The sequence below is a fragment of the Xenopus laevis genome, chromosome 1S (genome assembly GCF_017654675.1).
Source record: "Xenopus laevis strain J_2021 chromosome 1S, Xenopus_laevis_v10.1, whole genome shotgun sequence".
Lineage (NCBI taxonomy): Eukaryota > Metazoa > Chordata > Amphibia > Anura > Pipidae > Xenopus > Xenopus laevis.
Genome location: NC_054372.1, coordinates 181,393,428 through 181,413,620, shown reverse-complemented (window position 1 = coordinate 181,413,620; position 20,193 = coordinate 181,393,428). Strand labels below are relative to the sequence as shown.

The following is a 20,193-nucleotide window of genomic DNA, read 5'->3' as shown; positions in this document are numbered from 1 at the left end:
TTCAAATGGGGGTTACTGACCCCTTCTAAGAACAAATGCTCTGAAAGGCTAGAAATGTATACTTATTGCTATTTTGTATTACTTGTGCATTTAGGCATAAATTGTGCGTGTGACAGTAAACTGCATACAAGTGTTTAGTAATCTTGTTAGTTTGACAATGTGATACATTCATTTGGTTTCCTAATGTGTTCCACTTAGCCAGCACTGGTGTTTTGCTGAAACACTGGTTCTGTACAAGTCCCACTTCAGGAATGATAGAAACTCCAAAATGTCATACAGAACTGGAAACCAGGAATTCTTTTTTCACTAAAAGAAAAATTGTAATATTGTAATTTCCAGTCCCTCGGTACAATATAGTGCCAAGAGATGGTTGCATGAAAATATCAGTCCAGACAGACAGGAACAGAGAGAGACACAGTGACACAAAGAGACCTTGTCACTCAGACGCAAAGGATATTGGGAACAATTGCTCAGAGGAAATATTCCTCATTACAAAGCAAATTCTATAGCAGTTCCAAAAATGTAAATGTTTCATAGTAAGAATACTAATACAGGATGAAAATAAATATTAGTACCCGAGGGCTTATTTTCTAAGACTACAATAAATTTGTAGCATTACAGAATATTTTATTCTTTAGATGGGGACAGAAAACTTCATTTGAAAGTGGGAGTCAGAAGAAAAAGGAAAATAATTAAAGTTGCTTAGAATCGGTCATTCTATAACATATTTAAAGTTATTTTAAAGGTCATAATGGGGGCTCTGTCCTCACCACTTGTAAGCAGGTAGAATAGCATAGGAGGTCTATGTACCCTGTGGCAGATTATTTTATTAGGCACAAGGTGCACAGTCATAATTACAGGCAAAATTGCTGCCTGTATGAACAAAACTAAGTACCTATGGCGCAACTGATGCCGTTGAAGTGATAGGAGTTTATTAGCTAAAAAACAAGTGGCAACGTTTTGCGCCTCTACAGGGCCCTTTGTGAAGCCTTGACAAAGGGCCCTGTAGAGGCAAGAAATGTTGCCACTTGTTTTTGAGCTAATAAACACCTATCACTGATTTAACTGCATCAGTTGTGCCATAGGTACTTAGTTTTGTTTGGATACATTTTTGGGGCCTTTGGCAGCTTTGGGCCTTACACCTGACTGCACCCGACACCAAACTGATGTTGCACACTGGTGGAACCACTTCATCTTGGGATTCATGAATGAGCACTAAGGCTGTGCTCTTTATTATTGACCACTTGTATAATCATTAAGGTGAGATATTAGCCCTGCATTTTTCAATGACAGCTTGTAACATAGCAAGTTAGGACACACGTCCATCAAGTTCAACCTTTTTACTTTTTTTAACCTGCCTATCTGCCAGTTGATCCTGAGGAAGGCAAAAAAAAAAACCCACCTGAAGCCTCTCCAATTTGCCTCAGAGGGGGAAAAAATTCTTTCCTGACTCCAAAATGGCAATCGGACCAGTCCCTGGATCAACTTGTACTATGAGTTATCTTCCTTAACCCTGTATTCCCTCACTTGCTAAAAAGCCATCCAGCCCCTTCTTAAAGCTATCTAATGTATCAGCCTGTACCACTGATTCAGGGAGAGAATTCCACATCTTCACACCTCTCACTGTAAAAAATCCCTTCCAAATATTTAGGCGGAACCTCTTTTCTTCTAATCGGAATGGGTAACCTCATGTCAGCTGGAAAGAGCTACTGGTAAATAAAGCATTAGAGAGATTATTATATGATCCCCTTATATATTAATACATAGTTATCATATCTCCCCTTAAGCGCCTCTTCTCCAGCGTCAACATCCCCAATTTGGCCAGTCTTTCCTCATAGCTAAGATTTTCAATACCTTTTACCAGCTTAGTTGCCCTTCTCTGCACACTCTCTAATAAAATAATGTCCTGTTTGAGTGATGGGGGCCAAAACTGTACGGCATATTCTAGATGGGGCCTTACCAGTGCTCTACAGTGGAAGAATGACCCCCTCCTCCCTTGAATCTCTGCCCCTTTTAATACAGCTCAAGACCTTATTTGCCCGTGATGCTGCTGACTGGCATTGCTTGCTACAGCCAATCTACGAAGACTCCAAGGTCCTTTTCCATAATGGATTTACCTAGTGCAGTCCCATTAAGGGTATAAGTGGATATTTTTACATCCCAGGTGCATGACTTTACATTTATCAACATTGAATCTCATTTGCCACTTAGCTGCTCAGATTGCCAGTTTGTCAAGATCGTGTTACAAGGATGCCACATCCTGGATGGAATTAATTGGGCTGGATAGTTTTGTGTCATCTGCAAACACTGATACATAACTTACAATAACCTCCCCTAAGTCATTAATGAACAAGTTAAATAAAAGTGGACCCAATATTGAGCCCTGAGGGACCCCACTAAGAACCTTACTCCAAGTAGAGAATGTACCATTAACAACCACCCTCTGTACCCGATCCTGTAGCCAGTTTCCTATCCATGTGCAAATGACTTCATTAAGCCCAACAGACCTTAGTTTAGAAAGCAGTCGTTTGTGGGGCACAGTATCAAACACTTTGGCAAAATCCAAATAGATCACATCTACTGCCCCGCCCCCAATGTCCAGCATCTTACTTACCTCATAAATATATGTATTCTTTATGCACTTTAGTTGCCCAATACAGGTAATATCCTTCACAAATACAGCATGTCCACAGATTTTAGCCTTAAATAATGTATAAAAAAGGAAAACAAATGATCATACAAGTTAATGTAATGCAATTTAGCACAAACTACTCCATGTTGATTTTGCTAGATGTTTCTATTTTTTCTAGCGCTGCCTTAAATGTTATCCTCTGCTAAACATTTTGTGAATTGGTTGAGGGGAAAAGTTAAAGGGTTCAGAATGAGTTTCATGTCAAATTCTTTAAAGACATTAAACATCCTGTTAAGCAACATCAAAAGGCAAAGTCAAGGCCCGGATACATCATTGTAAAGTAATGAAAAACACCCTTGAGGCGCTTGTTTTCATCTTAGTGTGGCAACAGTAGCTTCAAAGATCACAAAAAGCCTGTCTAACAAAATTACTTGAATATGCAAAATGCTCACACCAGCACTTAAGTTTGCAATTAATTTTTATTTTTTTTAAATAATCAGCCTTGAGACAAAGAAGCCTTTTCTCCAAGAAAGTTAATTTCCATTGCAAGAAGGTTCTCCAATGAGTAGCCTTCTAAACATGGTGCCCTCTGAACCTTTCCCCCACCCATCTTTCACTATAATATCACAGTCCAAGCTCAGTGATGTGACCCCTGCTGCAAGCCCACCGCTCAAAGATCATTCTACATAATACCCAGAATAATCTACTGTACGTCATGAAAAACATGCATATATATGTCATGCATAAATACTTGAATTTTTTGTTTGTTTGTTTGTTTAACAGCTGAATGAATGTGTCCATGAATGGCGAACACAATTGTGGTGTAGTTCTTGCAAGGAAATACAGGTTTTTTTAAATACAGGTTAATTCACATATGGTTTGTGACCTAATGCTTTATTAATGTACTAATAATGATTGAATACAAGTTGGTATTGGCTTGTGAACATTATAATGGTTTAATTGACTGCTAGTTGGTTCTTGGCCTGGCCAGTCAACTTCATGTGTTAGTTCTACACACATGCAAAATACACTAATATTATTCTATGCTTTGATGATCCAAGTGTCAACCTAACTAATCCCTAATCATCACCAACCCAACATTCTGCTTTTTTAAACTTGTGCCCATCCACTGCCATCAGGGACATCAAGGTGATACATTGCAGTTTGATCACCAGAGGGGTTGGGAATGGACCTACCTAACTGGAGGGGCATCTATAACAAATTGTCACATTCCTTAGCTTTTAGCAGCAAAGCCATAGTAGAAATGTCTGTCATCCCTGACATAAATGATGTGTTCTATAAATATTATAATATGTAATTGCTGCTTTTGCTGCTTGCAGCCCTACACTGGCTGTTCACTTACAATTACCTTTCTACAGGAGGAAGACCAATATTTTCTGACTAAGAGCCCCATCTGGATATGGGTCAGCTATTACAAGACAAATGTTAGAATAATATTCATGTATAGAATTGGAAATGTACAGTAAACTCGGTCTGACTGGGGGGTCCAGGGCCCACCAGGCCTCAACCTTAAGGGCCCACTCCTCCTACCCCAGTGGCAAACTCCCCTGTACATGTCCATCCGCCCACTCCAAATGTGCTGTGTGGCCGCTACCTCCATTCCCCCACCAGACCCTCTGTAGCTTGTACTGCCTCCTTCTCCTCCTAAAAATTTGCAGCTGCAGGTCCAGGTGGGGGGCAGGCCTGGTTCACTGCCTCAGTGAACCAGGCCTGCCCCCCACCTGGACCTGCCCCCCCACCTGGACCAAGCCCCATGAGGGCTTGGGCCCATTGAGTTTTTTCCCGGTGCCCCAATGGCCCAGTCTGATCCTGACAGTAAAACATATTTCATTGCTTATGGTGTTGGGCGACTCAATTAAGAAGGCTAAGTGCTATGGCATAGCATAGCTTACATGTAAGATGGAAAGTGATACAGCGTGATTCAATCAGAGATAAGATTTCATCACAATCAATCAGAGTAGATATGTCATAAGGAGGCACATCCATCATAAACTCATCCTTGACTGTAAAAGGAGCTGTGTGTCTTATTATTTTTAGGAGAGTTCTTGTTGCAGGTTGACTGGTACATTTCTGCAAATGTGAAACTGTGCAGTCACACTAGAACACCCCTGCCAATAAGAACTGATGCTTCCCAGGGATTGTCAAGCCGGTCACTCACTTTACATTCCAGAAATTCATTTGCTGGAAATGTATGTCTATTATCTTGCCATACATTCTGCAGCACTAAACTGTAGAACATACAAACAGCTGTACAGTATGTGTGAGAGACATGGGATACACGCTAAAAGCTCTATTAACACTTATGCTTCTATGTGGCTATGCAGTTGTATGGATAATCACATGGTTCCAGAAACTAATAGTAACCAGCCATATATTTGCTTTCATTTACCTGACTGAGAGCTCTGTTGGTTCATAATGTAGGTCAACCTTTTCTTATGTCTCTACCATTTGTGTTGAATGATGAATGTAGGGACCAATAGGGTTAACAGCCCCTATGACTTTAAATCCTTACAGGTTCAGTTCCCTTGGTTGCTGGGAGGAAGGGAATGTATCTTAGTAAGTTAGTTTGCATATGGATGTTATTGGCTAGCAGGTAGGATGACCACTTCCTGTCTCACTTTTTCTAAACTACCATAGAGAGCTAGTAATGTAAATTGTGTGTGCTTCAACCACCTTGCGGGCAGGGTGCAACGCAGTCCGGAAGCCGTTGCCAAGGGCAAAACATACAGTAGAAGAAAAGCGCTGCAGCACCTCTTTGTTGCAAAAGTGAGAAGTTGTATTTATTTGGTCAGAAAAAAACAGGCAACGTTTTGGGCTAAATCTCGCCCTTTCTCAAAAACAACTCACTTTTGCAACAAAGAAGTGCTGCAGCAGTTTTCTTCTAGCATAGAGAGCTAAAATGCTCATTGCACTAGTGATCCAGCCCACGCTTTGACCCACTCCGACACTATAGTTTTAAGCACAGAGCTGGGGTGGGGCAGCATTAACCTTGTTGTCTCAGGCGGATTGCCCCCGGTTATTTACTTATAATGAGCTTTTGTGGGTGCTGTCAAGTGTAAAGTGCTATCCTGTCTATCCATTCATAGAGACGTAACACAGCCAGTATTTTCATCCTGACACCATAAAGAACATGTTACATATACATTTCTGAATTCTTAGAAACCGAGTGGGAAAGGAATGATATTTCGGTCTAAATATTCCTTTTCTAATAAATGTGAGAGCTGTTTGGCTCAAGCTCAATTGCACTTGCCACATTCGGTCTGCAGTGTCCAGCTCCTGTTGCTTTCTTCCAATGAATAAAACAGCTTTTGTCGGTTTTCAGAATCCTTTTATTTTTGCCAGTGGCCTTTAACCTTTTGGTAACAAAGACTTAGTTAGCAAGATACATTCCAGTTATGCTTCAATTTAATATAAGCTCCTGTTAGATTGCTAAACTGCGCGAGCCCAACAGTAGATCATTATGTGCAAGGCTGGTGTTTTGCCTATTGCATGTCGCTGTGTGTAAAATTATTATTCTTCTGTTCTAATTTTAAACCATTTTACTTATTTGGAAGATTGCCAGAGGAATGGAGGGTACTACACACTCTCTTTAGAAAATGTAAAGTTTGGTGATACCTTTTGTTGACTGAATAAGTAAAAATTGCAAGCTTTCTTTTAATTAAGGGAATCTAAATTCCCTTAATTTACCATCAAAACCAAAAAAATTGGAGCAAGATAAAGAACTTTGCAATTGGTCTTCCTTATTTATATTTTATAGCTTCTGAGCACCCAGGCCCCTTCGTCAGACAAATTACCTTTCTCTACACACTGTCTGGAAATTCTAAGGGGGCTATTTACTAGGGATGCACCGAATCCAGGATTCGGCCAGGATTTGGCCTTTGTCAGCAGGATTTGGATTCGGCCGAATCCTTCAGCCTGGCTGAACCGAATCCGAATCCTAATTTGCATATGCAAATTAGGGGTGGGGAAGGAAATCACGTGATATTTTATCAGAAAACAAGGAAGTAAAAAATTCTTTACCCTTCACACCCCTAATTTGCATATGCAAATGCAAATTAGGGTTCGGATTCGGTTCGGTATTCAGCCGAATCTTTCCTGAAGGATTCGGGGGTTCGGCCGAATCCAAAATAGAGGATTCGGTGCATCCCTAGTATTTACTAAAAAGTGACTTTTTCTCACTATAATGAAAAAAACTCCCAAATCTAAATTCCCTTAATTTACCATCAAAACCAAAAAAAAACTTTGATAAAAAAACTTTGGTAAAAAACTTTGTAATTGGTCTTCCTTATTTATATTTTATATCTTTTGAGTTATTTGACTTGCTCTTTTGCCTCTTTCCAGCATTCAAATTGGGGTCACTGACCCCGTCTAAAAAAGAAATGCTCTGTAAGGCCACCAATGTATTGTTAATGCTACTTTGTATTATAGGCCCTCTCCTATTCATATTCCAGTTTCCTATTTAAAGAACCAGATATTATTGTACTGCAAATGTACAATAATATTAAAAAATTAAAACCAATTGCAAATTGTGTCAGAATATAAATTTCTACATCATTCTAAAAGTTAATCAAAAGGTGAACAATTCCTTTAAGTGACCCTGATGTGGAAGGGTTCTGAGGCTTTGATGTTCCTTCAGCCTTCTCTCCTCCTCAAGTCACAGTTTTGGGCGACAAATTTGAATCTTTTTTTTTATTGAGTCTTTTCCCATTAAGAAATTTTCGTGAAAAGTCCGTGTGGATTTGGTCGCAGTAGTTTTCAGGAAAAAGTGAGAACATTTTGGATTTTGATAAATAACCCCCTAAATCATGGTTAGTTTTTATTATAAAGCAAAATAAAGCTCTGTGATTTTTAATATTGTTTTTTTTATAGAATGAAGAATATATTTACTTCTATTCAGTAGAAAAGGCAGTAGAATGGCAATATCATAAATAAGGTCTAAACAGGCACAGGTTCAGGAGCAACTGATAATAGTCTTGCTTCTTATTGTGCCAGTTTTTTTTAGGTTTGTGGAGTTTACATGGATTTTGGAGTCTTGAAGGAACTCTCAAGGAACATGTAAATAAATTTACTAAAGGGCGAAGTGGCTAACGATAGCGAAAATTCTGCCACGTCATTTTGGCACTTCGCCGATTTACTAACTGGTGCTGGCATAAATTTGCTAGTGCAGTGGACCTACTCTAACGATACTTAGCACCCTTAAGCCAGGCGAAGTTGCGCTATGGCGAAGGGACGTAACTATGATAATTCGCTAATTTGCGGATTTTCGTGGACTTTACCTCTTGCGCCAGACTTTACTTTCGCCACCTCAGACCAGGCGAAGTGCAATAAAGTAGATAGGGATGGTTCAAAAACGGTTGAAATGTTTTCTATGTCCGCTGGCGTCTTTTACTTTTTATAGGGTGATAGGCTGAAAAAAAGAAAAAAAAGTTTTAGGGTACCCTCCTTCCCCCCTACATTTGATAACATATGGCACCTAAACTATACTGTGGGCACATGTCTGGGGTATTAGAAAAAATGTATTAAGGTTCCCTGGCCTTGTGTAGTGTAATGTGTTTTTTTGCTGCATATACGGCCATTGTACTTTAACTGCACGCCGTATGCAAATTTCCGATCGCTAGCGTAACTTCGAACCGCTAAACGTAACATCGTTAGCACAGTTTTGCAAACGATCGTTAACTTGTGCGCAACTTCGGATCTTTGGGAATTTGCACAGCCCTGGCGAATCTACGCCTTGTGAAGTGCAGCATGGTGCGGCGAAGTCAATGCTTGCGCAAATTCAGAGGTAAGCAAATTTGCCCCATAGTTACATAGTTAGATAGTTAAATCGGGTAATGATGCCCATAGACTTTGGTGTTGTGCGTCAAAAAAAAAAAAATGACGTGCATCAAAAAAATGTTGTAGTGGCAAATTTTTAATGAAACAGGTCAAATTCACCCAAGCCTACCCAACTCTATAGCTTCATAAAAAAATTCCACCTGCTTTTATTTATGCCTTCTTGTTTGATCTCAAATGGTATTATCAGGTTAAAGTTGCTGGGATTTTGAGTCAGGGTTTGGCTTCATCAATGTATGATTTCTGGACAGACTATGGTGCTAAAGTAGAGGAACAGAAAGTAAAAGCAAGTAGCCCCTAGTACTTACACATCGTCTTTCCAATTGTTCACTCATGAGTTTTTTCTAATACTGGACATTTACAATAAGTGCGCATTTATCTGTTTAATTGTATGATTTTCTGAAACATTTGCCCCTTGACCTGGCAAAGAATTCTGCTCATGACTAAAATTGCTGATAAAAAGGTACAAAATATTTTAAGGGGCCGATTCATGAAGCTCGAGTGAAGGATTCGAATTAAAAAAACTTCGAATTTCGAAGTGTTTTTTGGGCTACTTCGACCATCGAATGGGCTACTTCGACCTTCGACTATGACTACGAATCGAACGATTCGAACTAAAAATCGTTCGACTATTCGACCATTCGACCATTCGATAGTCGAAGTACTGTCTCTTTAAAAAAAACTTTGACCCCCTAGTTCGGCAGCTAAAAGCTACCGAACTCAATGTTAGCCTATGGGGAAGGTCCCCATAGGCTTGCCTAAGTTTTTTTGATCGAAGGATATTCCTTCGATCGTTGGATTAAAATCCTTCGAATCGTTCGATTCGAAGGATTTAATCGTTCGATCGAAGGAATAATCCTTCGATCGTTCGATCGTAGGATTTGTGCTAAATCCTTCGACTTCGATATTCGAAGTTGAAGGATTTTAGTTCCTAGTCGAATATCGAGGGTTAATTAACCCTCGATATTCGACCCTTCATACATCTGCCCCTAACTGTCTAGGCATCCATGAAGAGACCTATATTTATCAAAGTCCAGCATTTCCAGCCACAAACTCAGATCTAATCTGCACGAGTTTTTTTCTGTATTTATTATTAGATTTTCCCAAAAATTAGCTTTGAGGGGAATTTCTTATGGTTTTTATGCTTTTTGCCCGAAAACCCCCAAAACTTGGGATATTGCACAAAACCTATTGCACATCAAAAAAACTTTGGCACTTCTCCCATTGACTTATATGCAACCTCGACAGGTCTAAGATGTGGGATTTTCTAATTCAGACTTTTTCCATCCTTGGGAAATAATAAATTCGGAAAAATTCATGATTTTTTTATACTTAAAAAAATCTAAATTTTTTGGGGATTTTGCCATTCGGAGTTTAGTAAATAACCCCCCTAGTGACCCAACAGCTCAGCACCTCAGTATGATATCTACAAGATTATTATGTTTAATAATGAATAACAATATATATTTTTTTTTCGAAAATGTTTTTATTTTATTATGCTTGTAAAATACAACATTTTACTTATGAAGTAAAATATAACAAATGAATAAAATTAAATAACAACATAAATATCAAGTACAAATCAAGTTTTGAAGAACAGAGATGGTGATTAACGGTTTTAGATCTTACCAAAGTGACCATCAAAACAGTTCAGGTGTACTGAATAACAATATTTATAGGCCTTAGCTAGAAATAAATAAACAAAAGTTTATGCACTGCTGGAAAGAAACAGCTTAGCCAAAAATATTTGGCACCATACTAAACCAAATATGAATGGCAAATTTATTAGAAATTTTCTGCAAAAAGTGATTTGAAATTTATTCAAATTCCAGTTTTTATAACTAGAGTTTTTTTTTTTGCAGCTAATTGACTTCAAAGGGACCGCAAGAGCTTTTACTTGGCACAGTTTTGTATTGTATTGAGTTTTTTTTGTAGAGTTTGGACTTAATAAATCTCAAACTATTAGGGGCCGATTCACTATGGGTCGAATATCGAGGGTTAATTAACCCTCGATATTCGACTAGGAATTAAAATCCTTCGACTTCGAATATCGAAGTCGAAGGATTTAGCGCAGATAGTTCGATCGAACGATTTTAATCCAATGATCGAAGGAATATCTTTCGATCAAAAAAGGTTAGCCAACCCTCGTAGCCTTACTACACAATACACATCTTCCCTGGTCTACTTACAAAAAATCTTTGACACCTATATTATTAGATTCCACCAAGGCGCTAATTCCACTACACTGGAAACGGACCGACCCTCCAGTTCTTAAAGACTGGTGTAACAAGGTGATGGAAGTCTATAGATTTGAGCTGCTGAGACCTACCTCGGAAAGAGAAATGAGGAATTTCACTAAAAAATGGTTCTATTGGACCCAATACGTACATTCTGACCAGTACCTGCGGCTTCTCCAAACCTGAAGTCAGAGTAGGCAAAGGTGACTTTTCCAGGCCGTCAAATGTTTCTTTTTATCTCTATGTGATATCTCTTACTAGCTCTCTCCCCCGGACTTCGGCCACGCTGACTCAGGTAATGGTCTTGTTTTTGCTAAGGGACGTTTACTGATTTTTCTGTGAATAATCCTGGACAGTTCTTCTCCTCATTTCCCATTTCCCATTCTTTCCCTTCTGATCTTTTTCTCTTTTCTTGACTTCTTCTATCCTTTCCGTTCTATTTGTTTTTCTGTTACGATAGCTTTTGATATGCAAAAATACTCATTGGTTTCCACACCACTAACTTCTGTCTACACTGTCATATCTGTACTTATTTGATATTGACCAGACGTTTCTCGTTTGAAGGGTCGATTGTAGAACTTAGGACTGTCTTAGACATAATTGTGTCGATAACTCCGAGCACATTTCCCTTTTGCTGTAGCTGCTGTCACGTCTTTGTGGAAGCTCGGAAACTGGTCTGATTGTAGACACGCTACTATGTTATCTTATGTACTGCTGTGATCTGTTGCTTGTATTATGCTTTTCATTCTGTACTGTGGATTGTGTGAAACCAATAAAAAAAACTTTATTTAAAAAAAAAAAAAAAAGTTAGCCAAGCCCATGGGGACCTTCCCCATAGGCTAACATTGACTTCGGTAGCTTTTAGATGGCGAACTAGGGGTCGAAGTTTTTTTTAAAGAGACAGTACTTCGACTATGGAATGGTTTTTACTTCGAATAGTTCGATTCGATTCGACCATTCGATGGTCAAAGTAGCCCAAAAAAAAGTTTTTTACCTTCGAATCCTTCACTCGAAGTTAGTGAATCGGCCCCTTAGAGTTTTAGAGAAATGCAAAACTCTAAACTCTAAAAAATATTTAGAGAAAAAAATACAATTAATGAAAAATATGAATTTCAGTTAAAATTAGCTAATTACATGCCAAAAAATAGAACTAAGGGGGCTATAGGCAAATTTTCACCCAATCAGTGATTAGCTATTGCAGGCAGCTGCAAGCAGACCATGAAAGCAAACATGTGATTCTTGCTCAGGTACATACAGTATTTTCTGTGTGTTATTTACTTAACTACAAATGCAAAAATCGCGAAAAATTCGGACTTTTAAAAATCACGAACGTTTCTGAATATATTAAACCCTGAGGATGGAAAAGTCTAAATCAAAAAATCCGGCATCTCAGACCTGTCGAGGTTGAATATAAGTTGAAGGCAGAAGTCCCAATGATTTTTTGATGTGCACTGGGTTTCATGCAATACCCACGAAAAATCCGAAAAATCATGAAAATCAGATGAAAAATTCGAAAAAATTGTGAAAACCGGATTTTTTTCCCACAAAGCAAATTTTCTGGAAAAATGTAATAATAAATAATCCTAAAAAAAGAGCAGATTTGATCAGAGTTTGTAGCAGAAAATATTGAGATAAATTCGGACTTTGATAAATAAACCCCTATAAATGAAGGCCTTTTGTGCATTTTTACACTTAGGCAGTTAATTGTTCTTTTATGCCATGGCTAATTAAATAGCAATAACATATGATTCTGCCTAAGCTGACAACATCACAGACCCATCCTCATTAAAGTCAACTCATAAAAAAAAGTTTTCTGTTTAATTTACTTTTGTAAACTTTGCTTTCAACACGTGATTGCCTTTCAGAACTGACCATAAATTGGTGCTTTGAGTCCTCCTTCTTCTCAGACATCAGAAGGCAATCTGTGCTCTTTGATCTGTGGAATGGTTATTATTATTAGCAATGCGTGTCCCTAGCACTCCAGCATTAACTGTACACAGCTTGACACATTATGGGCTGAACAACTGAAACTGGTATGAAAAAAGATATTACATCTTATTGGAAGGATGGTAATATAAAAGAATATTTTTAGATGTGATATAGTGTTTCAAGAAAAATCAACCCAAGAGCAAGAAAGAAATTAATAAAAGTTATTTATAACTCAGCTATAATTTTAAAAAATGTGATGAAATAAGTATTGGAGTTTCATGAAACAGTGTATTTGATATTCTTCAGAGTGTGTATACTGTTCTGTTTTTGATTTTAAAGTTATTACACTCTAATAACACTATTACTTTTATTCCGATATTTGTCACTTCCTTTGATTAATAATGTAATGTGAAATTCAGGGAAACAAATGCTATATCTATCTATCTATCTATCTATACAGTACAAATGAAAACTAAAAAATGAGAAAATCTAAAAACAATTTCCATTATCTCAATTACAGTACTACTGAAGCTTACAGAAGCATTTAACGTGGATGTGAAGAATGGACTTTCATTCAGTGGCTCAGCTGAAGATATGTTTGGATACACAGTTCAACAGTTTGAAAATGATGATGGCAAATGGTATTTTGTGTTTTTCTACATGATTTTTCGTGTGTTGCAAAATAAACTTTCATGGGCTTATTTATCAAAAACGTAGTTTTGAGGTTTTAATTTTTTCCTACTTCAAATAAACTGACAATTTAAAATACTTGAATGTTTATTCATTTATTAAAAAATCTGAATTGATTGAATACAATTTTGAAGAAAACTCAAAATTTGTCAGTTTACAAGCTTGAAATAAAAATCAAACCTCAAATTTAAAAAATATAGCTTGAACTATGCCTAGGACCGCTCTCATTGACTTCTACATGTACTACAAGCATTTAAATGCTTAAGTTTTGTTTTCAAGTTTTTCGTGCTTAATTAAGTAAAACAATACATTTCAGTTTTTTAATATATATTTTGAATTTGTAAGTTTTTGTGCACAAAAATGTGAATTGTTGAAAAAATTCAAATTCGTTGATAAATAACCTCCTTAAAAACATTTAGGGGCAGATTTATCAAGGGTCAAATTTCGAAGTAAAAAACACTTTGAAATTCGACCATCGAATTAAAATACTTTGACTTTGAATATCGAAGTCGGAGTTTTTTTTAAAGAGACAGTACTTCGATTATTGAATGGTCGAATATTCAAACGATTTTTACTTTGAATCGAAGTCAAAGTAAATTCAAAGTCGTAGTATCCTATTCGATGGTCAAAGTATCCAAAAAATTACTTAGATTTTCAATTTTTTTTACTTCAAAAATTCCCTCGATTTCACTTTGACCCTTGATAAATCTGCCCCGTAGTATTATAATATGTGCTAAAAAAATCATTGTGCTAATACTGTGTTCTGCCTTGGTAGAGTATAATAAATATGGAATACTAAGGTCAAACCTTGGTTACATGGACAGGGTGTGAGCTGGCAAATTGGACCTATTAATTTTATGACCCCTAACAGTCATATTCCCAATCAATATCTGGTTAGTGTTTTGTACAAATGGCCTGAAAGTCAAACACTGATTAGTCTAATCTGACCACCAAGGTAATGTGTTCTCACTATATATAAGAGATTAAAACTAAAAATATATAAAATGCATATTCTTACAACCTAGAGGCCTGTTTATTAATGGTTGAATTTTGGTGGTTTTTAGAGGTTGATTAAACTCTATTCCTATAAAATCATGAATGCCATGAAATGTATTAAAAGATCTGAATATATGAATGCTATAAAGAATATATCTAAAACCTCCAAAAATTCTAGTTTTCAGAGTTTGTATTAGAGCTTTCATGTTTTTTACACTTACTAAATCTTGAATGTTTATAGTTTTACAGAAATACAAAAGAAAACAAATTCTAAGAGAAAAGATAAGATTCATACAAAAAATGGAAATCTGAATTTTATTAAATTGGCCCCCAACTATGATTTACCTGTGTGTTTTCTTTTTTAGTGCAATAAATATGTACAGGACCCACAAGCCATAATATCTTATTTGGATTCCTGATGATGGTGCATCTCTGAATTTTGCAGTTATTACACTATACATTCAACTATAGACACACAAACCATGCCCCTATCTTAAAATTTGCAGTTTAGAATCAGAGGAATCCCATGCCGCTGAAATCCGGCCCTGTCGAGGTCCAATATCAGTCAACAATAGTTGTACTGATCCTATTGGACCATTTTAATCAATTCTGACTTTTAAAGGTTTTCAGAATTGTATCACTAGTAATTCTCTGAAAATTAGATATGAAACATTATACATAATTAGAGTTTCTTTCTCTCAACATTTTCTAACTCAAACTTTTTACAATGATGTGGCATTTGTATAATGTGATGCAATGGATCCACCATAATATCTCATCATTCAATTTGGCATACTTGGGAAACTTTGCCAAATATATGAAAACTTTATATCCTTGAATAAATAAATGTATTGAACAGCTAAATAACTTGTGTTATTTTGCTTTAGGGTACTTATTGGGTCTCCTCTGGAAGGACAACCAAAACACAGAATGGGAGATGTTTACAAATGTCCAGTTCTCATGCCATCAAATTGTTCCAAACTTAACCTACCAAGTGAGTTCAAACCAAACTAATTGCATCTGATACTTTCTGAAATTATACAGATGTTAATTCTTAAAAGCATATATGTAACGTATAGTACATTATTTTCATTCTTTGTATTGCATTTTAATATATTTTGTTATTTTTTTTAAATGCATAGAAGAATAAAACACAAAACAGGATTTTGGAAATATATACTGTAAGGTTTTTCAAATTTTCAATACTCTAAAGCTGGTCATAGATGAAAAAATCCGATAGTACGAATCATCGTACGATCGGACTTCCCTATCTCGCGACCTGCCACTAACCATTCCGATCAAATAAAGTACAAAAGAACAGATCAGTCGATATTCTGCCCCTGACAGCAATTGTACGAAAGTTATGTCTGACAAAGCTGGTGACAGTCTCCCACTGAAAATTGTACGATCGGCAATACATGCAGAGATATTATCAGCAGCCGACTGAAATCTTTTAACCTGTCTGATCGACCAAATGACCGATCTCTGCCATACGAAAAATGTCGGGACTCTCCACACATGGTCTGAAAATCGTACGAATCCTCGATTCGTATGATCAGGTCTTTGAGTCTATGGCCAGCTTTAGCTATACAAATCTAGGTTGCAATGTTTGGTATATACAGTCATATGAAAAAGTTTGGGAACCCCTCTCAGCCTGCATACAAATTTACTCCACTTTCAACAAAAAAGATTACAGTGGTATGTCTTTCATTTCCCATTTTTAGTGAAGCAGTATTCAGTTGTATGAAATTAATCAAATGGGTAAAACTGGCTAATCTGAATGCATGTAACTGCTCAATACTGATTACTGGCAACACCAAATTTTGGATTAGCTTGTTAAGCCTTGAACTTCATAGGCAGGTGTGTCCAATCATGAGAAAAGGTGGCCAATTGCAAGTTGTGCTTCTGACTCTCCTCTGAAGAGTGACGGCATGGGATCCTCAAAGAAACTCTCAAAAAATCTGAAAACAAAGATTGTTCAGTATCATTGTTTAGGGGAAGGCTAAAAAAAGCTATCTCTGAGGTTTAAACTGTCAGTTTCAACTGTAAGGAATGTAATCAGGAAATGGAAGGCCACATGCACAGTTGCTGTAAGACCCAGGTCTGGCAGGCCAAGAAAAATACAGGAGAGGCATATGCGGAGGATTGTGAGAATGGTTACAGACAACCCAAAGATCACTTCCAAAGACCTGCAAGAACATCTTGCTGCAGATGTTGTATCTGTACATCGTTCAACAATTCAGCGCAATTTGCACAAAGAACATCTGTATGGCAGGGTGATGAGAAAGAAGCCCTTTCTGCACTCACACCACAAACACAGTCGCTTTTTGTATGCAAAAGCTCATTTAGACAAGCCATGGTCATTTTGAAACAAAATGCTTTAGACTGATGAGAGAAAAATTGAGTTATTCGGTCATAACGAAAAAAGTGCTTTGCATGGCGGAAAACACCTGCTACCTATATAAATATATATATATACACCTGTGATACATTTTCCTGTTGTGAAAGGGAAGAGGTGCTGTAATGTTTCACTTTGTTTCTGTGTCATAAGCATTTTGATTTAATAGGCTATACCACCATCCCCGACATTATTGAAGTAAAGGAAAATATGGCCATGGGATCAACTTTAGTGAAAAATCCAAAAGGAGGTTTTCTGGTAAGTGATCCTTATTTAAACAAGGCATGTAAACAGTTCTGAATATTATTAATGATAACATTATGAAATTGTCTATTCCCCTAGGCATGTGGTCCCCTATATGCTTACAGATGTGGAAGTATGCATTATACAACTGGAATCTGTTCCAATGTCAGTTCATCATTTAAAGTTTTAAATTCCATTGCTCCATCAGTCCAAGGTGCAGTATCTTGTGTTCTTGCCTGAATGGCACAATTTGTAATTTTAAACAAAAGTTGTTGAAATTCCTTATTATTTAGCATGGACCATCATTTTTAGCATTCAAATTGTAAGCTTTACTGGTTAGGGACTAAGCATGTCTTTCTTGCAAGGGACAGTTTATATTCAGATATACTGTATGTGACTTCACTACTTCGTGTGACCTTGTGCAGTTTGCCAGTAAAGAAAATTAAAGTATATATATATATATATATATATATATATATATATATATATATATATATATATATATACCTAGAAATTAACACAATGTTGAAGGACCAGTTACACCAGTGGTCCCCAACCAGTGGCTCATAAGCAACATGTTGCTCTTCACCAACCCTTTGGGTGTAGTACAGTGGCCTAAAAGCAGGAGCTTATTTTTGAATTCCTGGGTTGGAGGCAAGTTGTAGTTGCATAAAAACCAGGTGTTCTGTCTCTAGTAAGTTGCTAGTCCACATAGGGGCTAGGAAATGGTCAATCACAGCACTTATTTGGCACTCTCAGGAACTTTTTTCATGATAGTGTTAGTCCTGAACTTTTTTTACATGAATGAGGCTCACGGGTAAAAAAGGTTGGGGGATCCCTGAGTTACACCATTTGATGAAATTTTTTTGAAATAACGTTTATTACTATCCGGCACTGATTAAAATGGTTTTAGTTTAAGTAGAAGTCCTGGTTTTAAATCCAATGGGTTTGTTATCATCTCTTCTGTGTTCTGCCATCTTTAAGGGGCCGATTCACTAACTTCGAGTGAAGGATTCGAAGTAAAAAAACTTCGAATTTCGAAGTGTTTTTTGGGCTACTTCGACCATCGAATGGGCTACTACGACCTTCGACTACGACTTCGAATCGAAGGATTCGAACTAAAAATCGTTCGACCATTCGATAGTCGAAGTAATGTCTCTTTAAGAAAAAACTTTGACCCCCTAGTTCGCCATCTAAAAGCTACCGAACTCAATGTTCGTTCGATCGCACTATTTGCGCTAAAATCCTTCGACTTCGATATTCGAAGTCGAAGGATTTTAATTCCCAGTCGAATATCGAGGGTTAATTCGAAGGATTTAATCGTTCGATCGAAGGAATAATCCTTCGATCGTACGATCGCAGAATTTGAGCTAAATCCTTCGACTTCGATATTCGAAGTCGAAGGATTTCAATTCCTAGTCGAATATATTCGACCCTTAATGAATCAGCCCCTTATTAAATAAAGATATATTATCAAGAGGACATGGTTTAGCATTTACCAATGAAAACTTAATGCATATTTAGACTCAACACTAGGCTCATTTTGTCATGACGCTGTCCTTGACGCTGTCCTTGAATGTTCCGTATTTGTTGAGCTAAAGAAAAAACTTGAAACACTCAAATGTAAAACGTGGGCATCTAAAACCTTTCAAGTTCATGTAAAAGTAAATGGAAGTTGTCCAAGGCAACATTTTTAGCAATTGTTTTCAATTCAAATTTATCAAATCTTTCACATTTTTTCAAGAGTTTATAGACCCGCTAAAAATATGAGCAGAATAGTTTGATGAATTGTGTTTTTTCATGCTTTTTCATTCAATCAAGTTTTCATATTCTGATTTTTTAATACGATTTTGTGAATTTGTAAAAGCTTGGTAAAAGCTTTAGCGTTTACTCGAAATAGAAAAAAAATTAAACGTTTCACAAAGCAGAATTTTCATAAATAGGACTTTAAATCTAATCAAATACATGGTTTACATTTAACAAGCTGTTTGGCAATCTTGAAAAAAAATATTGGTCCCTAGTCATTGATTTATTCACAATTGCCCTTAACCCTTAAGAACAGTCAACATTTCAAATAGTTTTGCTGATGTTACCATTAACCCATTTTTGTGTTTTTTATAGAAAAACTAAGGCGCAGAAGGGGTGGACATTTTACCTGTATAGTTGCTGCTTTGTGACTGTGTGAATGGTTTCATTTCAGAGTGCAGTTCCCAACTAGATATTGTGATAGTCCTTGATGGTTCAAATAGTGTTTACCCATGGGACAGTGTCACTGATTTCTTACAGAAGCTTCTGAAAAATATGAATATAAATCCTAGTCAGACTCAGGTAAAAAATTCTTTATTGTATTACATTGTATTCGTCAATGTTCTTGTAATTAATATGCATTTATAAAGTGGCGACATATTTTCAGCAGTGCTTTACAAAAGATTACAGATTACACAGAAATACTGAATGATATAGAAAGTAAGTAAATGATAGAGCTAACAATCTAAAAGACTATGGGGCAGAATGATTTTCAAAGGGTATCTGCCCAGAGCCCCTGGGTGCCTGTTCTGCTTACCCTTAGCTCCAGCCCTGCCTCTGCAGTTGTTCATGTATCTGATGAGATATGCTTTTTTATTAAAACTCACATTTTTCTCATTTAAAAAATAAAAATTCAATCTAACTCCCAACCACAATTTGGCTTAATTTACTAAAAAATTAGACCGAAAATTGTACATACAGGAACCGTCTCAACAATATCATGTAACAATTTAAGTTGTACAACTTTTTTGAATTGTCGCCCGAAAACCACACAATTTTCAGATTTATGAACGAAAGCCAGTGTCAAACAGCCAAGGCAAAAAACATCTTCAAATAGTAAAAGGGACATCTGTTATTGATTTGGACATCACTTTTACTTGGCAAGTTTTTGTATTGGAGTTTTTGGTGATGTTTACACTTTTTAAATCTAACATTTTAAAGAAATATAGAAAAAACATGCATTTTCGTGAACAAAATAGACATTTGAATTTTAGTAAAAAGGCCCAGACAACAGTATGTAATATAGTATCATTCTATGTGTCCTCTCAACTGTGTGAAATACAGTAATGTATTGTATATATATACAGCCAAAAATATCCCTGTTTACATTCCAGGATTTACTGGAAAAATTGCTTTATGACTGTATCACTATATACACTAATGGACAGATTTATCAAGGGTCGAATTTC

The 20,193-nt window shown here is 36.7% G+C and overlaps 1 protein-coding gene across 1 annotated transcript in view; it reads left to right on the top strand.

The window, feature by feature from the left end:
- itga1.S (integrin subunit alpha 1 S homeolog) overlaps nucleotides 1–20,193 on the top strand; it is an 83,227-nt gene that overhangs the window by 12,194 nt on the left and 50,840 nt on the right. Inside the window, exons 2-6 of the mRNA XM_041580575.1 lie at nucleotides 13,172–13,292; nucleotides 15,225–15,331; nucleotides 16,905–16,993; nucleotides 17,078–17,192; nucleotides 19,179–19,306. Coding sequence (XP_041436509.1) covers nucleotides 13,172–13,292; nucleotides 15,225–15,331; nucleotides 16,905–16,993; nucleotides 17,078–17,192; nucleotides 19,179–19,306 — 560 coding nt within the window. The remainder of the gene's footprint in view (nucleotides 1–13,171; nucleotides 13,293–15,224; nucleotides 15,332–16,904; nucleotides 16,994–17,077; nucleotides 17,193–19,178; nucleotides 19,307–20,193) is intronic.